We start from the raw sequence: 9075 nt of genomic DNA, 5'->3' as shown, positions 1-9075 counted from the left end.
AAAAATAATATTTTATATATAGAGAGAGAGACATCATGTGTTGTAGTTTACAGAGCATTTGCTCCTACATCATCACTTCATTTGATTTCTGTAATAGTTCTGAGATGTAGGGAGACTTGGAGTTACTTTTCTTCCTGTTTTACACATGAAAGTATTTAGCTGTGCTAAGTACTTCCCATTCATTATCTTATTTAATTCTCACACCAAGTACATCAAGTAAGTATCATCTTTATTCCTTATTTCTTAGATGGGGAAACTGGGTACAGAACGTTCACACAACTAGTAAGTAGTAGCACTAGGTTTACAGGCCTAAGCAGTCTGGCTCCAGAATGCTGCTGTCAGCCATGATGCTGGACCAGCTCTCTACTTCATCTCTCTTCTCCCCTTTGTTGCCCACTTCTCCTTTTTTTCTTGTGCTTGTTAATTCCCTTGCAGAATGACTTCCACCAGCATATCTTTACTGCTGTCTTGAGAATTAACAAGTTGAATGGCTTTTTCTCTTCAATTTCTGTGACTTTTGACACTGCTGACTCCCTGAAATTCTTGACTTTGGAAATTAATTCTCCTTTTTTACTGGCTATTCCTTTGCTTTTTATACTTTTCTTTGTCTCTGGCCATGTGACAGGTCTGTCATCCTCAAAGAGCTCACCCAGCACCTGATCCTCTCCATGCAGATGGTTGCCAAATTTACATCCCTAGCCCTGACTTTCTTCTAAGCTCTGGACCCAAGTTTGCGATTAACTCACAGACAGTGTCAGCCTGTTTAGTCAATTCTACAAAAACGGTAGTGTCCAAATTGAAATTCATGGTCTCCTCTCATCTTTCACTTCAGATCAATTTGATATTTATTCAGCAAATAATATTGAATTCCTTCTATTTTTCCAGCACTGTTCTAGGTACTGGAGGTATAGCAGTGAATAAAATATATAAAATCTGCCAGGCACGGTGGCTCAAGCCTGTAATCCCAGCACTTTGGGAGGCCGAGATGGGCGGATCACGAGGTCAGGAGATCGAGACCATCCTGGCCAACATGGTGAAACCCCATCTCTACTAAAAAACACAAAAAACTAGCCGGGCGAGGTGGCGGGCGCCTGTAGTCCCAGCTACTCAGGAGGCTGAGGCAGGAGAATGGCGTGAACCCGGGAGGTGGAGCTTGCGTGAGCTGAGACCCGGCCACTGCACTCCAGCCTGGGCGGCAGAGCGAGACTCCGTCTCAAAAAAAAATAAAATAAAATAAAATAAAATCTTTGCCTTCTTAGGGATTATATTTGGAGAGTGGGATGAGGTGAGACAGACTGTTAACAAAATAAATGAGTTATAGTGTATTAGAAGGTGCTATGGAGAAAAAACAAAGCAGAGATGGAGGATGGGGAGCACTGGGACAGGAGGTTGCAATTTTAAATACGGTTGTTAGGAAAGATTGCAGTGAGAACGTGGTATTGGAGCCAGGAATGAGGGAGGCAAGGGAGCGAGCCTTTCAGATATCCAAGGGAATATTGTTCCAGGTGAAATGAACAGTAAGTGCAAAGGCCCTCAGGTGGGAGTTTATTTGGCGTGTTCAGTGAACAGCACAGAGGCCAGAATGGGCAAGAGGGAGAGAAAAGGAGATACAATCAGAGAGGAAATAGGGAACCAGATCATGTAGGACCACATAAGCCATTTTAAGTAGCTGAGCTGTTCCTGAGTGCTTTAGGAGGCATGGAAATATTTTGAGCAGGAAAGTGACACGATTTTACAAATATTTAACAAGATCACTGTGGCTGCCATGTTGACAATAGACCAGGGAAGCAAAGTTGAGTAATTAGCAAGGAGACCAGTTAGAAGGCCACTGCAGTAATCTAAGAGAGACAACTCTAGCTTGGACCAGTGTCATGGTGATGGGGGTAGTGGGAAGGAGTAGAATTCTAGATATATTCTGATCGCATCCACAGGATTTGCTGATAGGTAGCATGTGGAATGTGAGAGAGTGGCCAAGAGTGACTCCAAAGTTTTTGGCAAGTGGGCAGGTGAATATATGGATTTGGAGCTCAAGGGAGCAATCCAGCCTAGAGATACAAATTTGGAAGTTGTCACAGTGCAGATGGTACTTAAAATCATGAGACCAGATGAGATCACCAAGGAAATGCAAATAGACAGAAAAGAGAAGACCAAAGCCTAAGCCCTGGGGCCCTCCAATGTTAAAAGGTTGAAAGATGAGGCAGAACCAGCAAAGGACAATGAAAAAGAAATAATGAGATATAAAGAGAAACAAGATTAGTAAGTATGCATCATGTGCCAGACACCATGCTCCAGACGAAGGATACAAAGAAATACGACCCCATCCTCACCATCCTCTTGCTCTAATGCAGGAGTCAGGTACTACACCTTGAAATACCACTGTGATTGGTTCAGGGATGGGTGTAAAATGTCAGGGACAGTGAGACCACAACCTTGTTACTTTTGTGAATGATTTACACACCACACATACACACACACACACACAGAGTCAGCCGTACTTGCCTCTTCTGAGTGATTGTTTTTCTTTGTCTTCTTTTGTCTCTAACAGGCAATTGGTTACCAAACCTTGGAGAACCTACCTTTGTAATATCTCTTATATGTGACACCTGTCCATTTTCTCAGCCACCAGTCTAGATCACTTGCAGTGTTGCAGAAGCTCCTAAACATCCTCGTTCCCTCCCTTTAGCCCTCTAATCCTACTTTTTTCATTACTCTTCTTCCTTGCAGTTAACTCTCCTGAGCAAAAGTCTCACCACCTCTAGGATGCAGCCCAAGTACCTAAGTCTATTTTTGAAGATGCTCCACAAACCCGATACTACCCTGCGCCCCCAGCAGTATCTTCACTCTTCCCAGTGTTCTCTGTTTCCTGGACACGCCACATCCATGCTTGATGTCACACTTTAGCCTATGACGCAGTCTCCCACCTGGAATGCCTGTCTCTATTCCAAAGTGTTCATATCCCATTTCCTTCACAAAGCTTTTCCCCTGCTGTAGCCTGCCTGGCTGTCCATGTCTCTGAATTGCTGTATCACTTGGAGTCGTCACACTCATTTTTATACATAGGTATATGATGGCATGAGTAGTCACTAAAATACATTCATATTCACTAATTCATTCAGTTTCATTTAAGTGTGCCTCCTCCTTTTAAGGATAAGCAACTTTCAGTGCAAGGCATGATACTATTCTAATAAATAGATTCTAAATGAATAGTAGATGTTAGATTTTTTTAAAAGGTGAGTAAATATGTAAAGTATAAAACTGTAATAAAACACTTTGTTGTATACAAGTTCTACCAAGCTCCAGGAATATAGTCATGAAAATAATTCAAATAAAGTATTTATTCTTTTAATAAATAGTTATTAAGCTTTATGTGCCAGCAATGTGCAAGACACTAATTACTCAAAAATAAGTCATAATTCCAAGCCTCAAGAAACCTGTCATCTAATGGGGAAGACACATAAATCCTTTAATATAATCTGACACCTGTAGATGTAGATATATCTATGGGTGCACGGAAGAGAAGGCTTCATGGAGGAGGTGATACATGTGGTGATTCTCAGAGGATGAGTAGTTCGATACAGTGGAAGTTGAATAGGAGGAGGAACAGCATAGGCACAGGGCACAGCGGTGGAAGTGAGATGCATGGTGTGTGGGGATGGGGAAGCCAGATGATGGAGAGCCATGTATGTCCTGTTAAGGAACTTGAATTTTACCCTGTGGGTGATGCCAGCGATATCCATATAGAAAAGCCTTGGAAGGATTTTATGTTTAGAAAGAGCATGATCAGATTTGCATGTTTGAACACTTGGGCAACCTAAAAGATGGATTTGAGAGGGACCAGAGTTGGATACAAAGAGACAAGTTATGCGCCATTACAGTAGACCAGGTAAGAGATGCTGAGGGCTTGGATTAAGTGAAGGCAGTAAGAGTTGGATGGGGAAAAGGAGATAAAGTCAAGCATCACTATGGGACAAAATTCACAGGATGCAGTGATACAGTCACTGTGGCAGCCTAGGGGAGGGTGTGGGAAGAGCCAAAGATGGCCCTACCTTCTGATCTGGAAGACTAGGTGAGCAGTGGGCCACCCCCTGCAGCACAGACAGGGGAAGACGACTTGGTTTATGGTGGAAATGATGAGTTCAGTTTGAGCCATATGGAGTTGGAAATGCCTCCGGCATTCCATTCAAAGTAATCCCCTTAAATGGTCATTGAGTGACTCAAATAGTGGTACTGTTCTTGGAACTTTACAGAGACTTCTCAAGAAACCATGACCAAAGACATTTTATCAGCTACATAAACCAGTCATGCATTTTATAGACATAACTCTTTTTGGAAAAACAAAAAAAAGAGAGAGAAAGAAAGGGAGGGAAAGACAGAGGGAGGGAAGAAGGGAAGGTCACTGCCTTGGGGTGTACATTAGTATCTATTTTTCATAAAGGAAAAATTTGATATTTTTCACATCTAAAGCAGCTCCCTATTCACCAGACTTAAGTCATAATGAATTTTGGCTGTTTCCAAAATCAAACCATCCCTTAATGATGTAATCCTAATTCCCTAGGGCTATGGAGGAGAACTTGCCTCTGACCTGAGGAATTCCCAAAAGCACAGTTGCAGAAGTAACAGCAGTGTGTTTGAAACTAAAGTGTAGCCTCCAATGTCACTATTCCCAATGACTACATGTAGCCAGATGTGTTTGTTCTGATGTGATAATTAAGAAGCCTGTTATATTTCTCTGTTCCAGAAACTCCTCCAAGGAAAAGGTCTTTTCCTTCCCTCCTAAGAGAGCCACAAAAGTGTGTCTTTATTGTATTATCTCTCTTTTTTTTTTTCCCCCCCCAAAAAACCTGGGACCAAACTAAGTTTTATGGTTTGTCTTACAAGGCTGACTTGCAGACCCTGGGCCCAAGTCTCTGTTCACACAGCTCTGGGCAGGAAGACAGGAGGCAAAAATATGAGAACTATAAAGACTCTATAGATAAAGTCACTGAATCTACTAGCAAGATAGTCCTGAAAAGGACTGTGTTGTAACAGAATCAAAGTACATCCACTCAAAACCAAATTCCCCAGGCAATATGCCACAGTAAACCCAGCGTGTAGGGTGGCAGAGCAAGAACAGTCTGCCACTGCTGGAAATGCTTCCCCTCCAATTCTAAGGAGGAAATCAAAGGCCAGCAGGGACTGGTTACAACCAAAATGAAAAACAAGATTTAGGCAACACAGAAACAGATGTATTGTGACTGAAGAATTGTCTTAGCCCTTTGCATGGGGGCATGAAACCGACTCCAGTATGGTTATTTCATGAACCCAATGAGCAGATTGGGTCTCTACCCAACTTCTGACCCACTCAAACAACATGTACTCCCTTTTGTACAGTAAGAAATGGCATAGAATTACCTGGGCACTCCTGCCCCCAGCTGCAAAAGCATATGTAGCAAAATGAGCTGTCTCTGACTTTCTGCATCAGGTCAATTCCTTACTTAGTGTCTGCCAACCATGATACACTGCAATTATTCCCAGCAGTTACCAAGGGCATGACAAGAGAAAAGGCTCTTGCAGCTGTGGGCTTACCTCCTCCCCAGGCAGCCAAGCCCTCCCTTCACTTCAGGCTGGGGGTGACTGGCCTAGGAGGTACTGTGAGGGGTCAGTAGGAGGCAGTAGTTAGTGTCTCCATGTCCTCATGTGACAGTAAAGAATGCTGAGATGTTAATCAGCACCAGCTTGACAATGCAACTCCCTTTTAGACCACTTGTATAAAACCCTGCAGGATCTTGTGTCACTTCATAGGAGGAAGAACTTTATATCAGACAAGACGACTACCTCTTAGCTGATGAATAAAGCAGTCACATTTCTTTAATTATTAAATTCTAGTGCATTATTACCAAGCACCATCCCTGGTACCCGGAGTGAAAATATGAAGAATGCATAATCAGACTCTGCTGACTAGACTTCTGTCCTTATTGGGGTCCAGTCCAGTTCTCCGTGACTGGTCCTGGAGCTGCTAACTCATTGGACAGCCTAAGTCCTCTCTGCCCTGCTCTCTCCAGCGCTGTGTAAGGGCACTTTTGGAGGCAGTATGATTTAGTGGTCAAAACCATGGACTTTGAAGTCAGGCAACTCCCAGCTTCACCTCTTGCACTCTGTAGGACCTTTTTCATGTACCTTAACATCTTTAAGCCTCCCTCCCCTCATGTGTTAAATGGAAATAAAAATTTATTTATCTTGTGGAGTATTTTGAATATTAACTGAGATGATGTACTTAGTACAATGGTTGGAATAGAGTAACACTCAATAAGTATCAGCAATTATTAATAGCAACAGTCTACAGCAGTGGGGAGAGACACTGGTTCCTCCTTCTGTACAAGGTCAGAGGCAGCCAGGAGTAGGTTGGTGCTAAATGGCAAGTTTGCCAAACTAAGCTATGAGGCTTCTAGGCTGAACTGGAAGGCAACGGGAGGGCAGTGCATTAGAGTTTATGCCAGCCTGTAGAACAACTTTCACTTTCAGGTGGTTTTCCAGAAGATGACCATTATTTCCTCATGTGATGATTTTCTATGCCTAAGTGATGAATTGGCTGATGCCTAGGATTTAAAAAACCCTCTTTGTTGAGTAGAAATTCTATTACTGTGATTTCCTAAGAAATTAATATAACCTTTAATTTTGCCTCCTTTTGCCCTTCTTTCCACCAGATACTGCCTTCCAAGTACATCGAATTTCAACCATCGTTTCTTCCCAAAACACAAATCTTACACTCATATTTCCAAGAAAGTGGTTCTTGTAATGGAATTCCTCTAAATTGCTGATTACCATCATCTAACTAGTTGATGTCTCTTTGTGGTCTCACAACTGCCTCTTTGAGCTTCCTGTTTTCAATTGGGTCAGCCATGGTTGTGTTTAACTTGTTTTGGCACGGCTTTGTTATTTTTATTTTGGTTTGTTCTCGTTTAATCCTGAAACAGCACAGCATAGAACTTTTTGACCTGAATTCCCCTGTGAACTTCTCATTTTGCCCAAGTTGACTATGTTAGTAAGCAGTGAGCACCTCTCCAGCTTTTGAAAAATTCATTCAGCCTCTTCTTTTCTTGTGCATGTCTTCTGCTTTGCCAGGTCAAGCTGGGAACTGCCTGACTTGAGGGAAGGGAGAGTAAAAGCCATCAGTGACTCAGATGGGGTGAGCTACCCTTGGTACGGGAACACCACAGAAACTGTGACCCTGGTTGGCCCCACCAACAAGATCTCCAGGTTCTCCGTCAGCATGAATGACAACTTCTACCCCAGTGTGACATGGGCAGTGCCTGTGAGCGACAGCAATGTGCCGCTGCTCACAAGAATCAAGAGAGACCAAAGTTTCACAACCTGGCTGGTGGCCATGAACACCACCACAAAGGAGAAGATCATTCTGCAGACCATCAAGTGGAGGATGAGGGTGGACATTGAGGTGGACCCTCTTCAGCTCTTGGGACAGCGGGCCCGGCTGGTGGGCAGGACTCAGCAGGAGCAGCCCCGGATCCTGAGCCGGATGGAACCCATCCCCCCTAACGCACTAGTGAAACCCAATGCCAATGATGCCCAGGTCCTCATGTGGAGGCCCAAGCGGGGGCCACCTCTGGTTGTGATCCCTCCTAAGTAGAAGCAGACTGGCCTGACTGTGTGTGGATCACATGCCTCTGAGACATGCAGTGAGGGTGCCAGGGGTGGCAGGAGCCAAACTGAGTTTCTGAGCCAAAGCAGACCTCTTGGTTTGCCAGCCTTTGCAGCCACTTTTGAAGAGTAGGGCTGCTCCTTGGGTGGTAGAACCATAATCCTTAGGAAAAATCCCTTCCTCTTAGGAATAAAGAAATCACTGATTTGACAGACTTGCTGTGATTACCATGCAAGTAGCCATATTTTGGAGCTGACCAGGATGATTCTTTTATCTGAACTATTGACCATTTCTTTCCTGTGAGATGCAGGGGATGGAAACAAAATTAAACAGTGCCAGTGGCAAATGCTGCTTCCCAACCAATAAGAAGTAGGAGTGAAAACATCCACACCAGGTGGTCGTAAGGCAGACTCCTGCTGTCTGACTGGAGGGTGCTGGGGAAAAGGGTGGTGAAAGAATGGGTGATGGGGAGAGGAAAGAATAAGGTTTTATTACACATTAATACCTCTGCATTTATTACTTGATCAGATTGACACACACTTACTGGAATGAATGAACACTTAGAAAACTAGACAAATACTGATATTTGTTCCTTTCTGAGGGAGAAAGCCTCATTGGAACTGTCCAAGGTGCTGATGTGAACTAACGGAAACACTTCGTTAGTTCCATCTACCCACCTCTTTCCAAAAAGATTGCTTATTCGGAGTATTTTTAATCACAGTATTTGGCTTTGTAATTCCTGTATTCTGCAGTAGTTAGGATATTTGGGGCTCTGTCCATGTTTTAGTGAAATCCTAACTGTGATTTTGTTTACAGCTGCTTATTCTGTTCCCATGATTAGCCCTAAATTTATATTTAAAAAATTATAAGCCATGAATCCATGTAAGATTTCAAGAACATTTCAGCAAATAAGAACAGTATTTTCATTCTATTTCTTTTGAGTTTCTGAATGATCTGAACACATAGAATGGACACATGTGTGCACAGACACATGCACACATGAAGGATGCATATAGCATAATTACTAGCATATTTGCCACCAGTGCCTACATATCTACCTGTAGCCTTTGTATGTACATACACTGTATGTTTATATATATATTTTAGCTCTATTTCACAGAAGCTCAAACTTGAGCATTTGTGAGAAACTACTACTTAAGCCTTAACTTTAGAGCTCTTTAAAGAAAATCTAAGCTACTCATATTAAGTAAGCCTGTATTGCTAAGATTTAACCAGTAAAGATGAGAGGCCAGGTTTCCTTTAATCAGGCCAATATAAAACTTATTTTTGAGGGTTTCCAGTCTTTACAGTGAGGATTTTTGCAGTTCTAGCTTGAATCACCCTTCCGGATCCCCTCCCCCACTCCAAAAAAAGAACTTTTCCCTTTATTCTCAGTAATTCAACCATATATATGGTTGTATATATATTTGCTTGTTCAC

At 42.7% G+C, this 9075-nt stretch overlaps 1 protein-coding gene across 1 annotated transcript in view; it reads left to right on the top strand.

Annotated features, from left to right (window-relative positions):
* The window catches only part of FAM78B (family with sequence similarity 78, member B), a 100013-nt gene extending 92167 nt beyond the window's left edge, over positions 1-7846 (top strand). Inside the window, exon 2 of the mRNA XM_011933371.1 lies at positions 7102-7846. Within this exon, the coding sequence (XP_011788761.1) occupies positions 7102-7624 (523 nt within the window). The 3' untranslated portion in view covers positions 7625-7846. The remainder of the gene's footprint in view (positions 1-7101) is intronic.
* Positions 7847-9075: the final 1229 nt, after the last annotated feature.

The sequence above is a fragment of the Colobus angolensis genome, unplaced genomic scaffold (assembly GCF_000951035.1).
Source record: "Colobus angolensis palliatus isolate OR3802 unplaced genomic scaffold, Cang.pa_1.0 Scaffold126, whole genome shotgun sequence".
Lineage (NCBI taxonomy): Eukaryota > Metazoa > Chordata > Mammalia > Primates > Cercopithecidae > Colobus > Colobus angolensis.
This window is presented reverse-complemented; position numbering and strand designations above follow the sequence as displayed.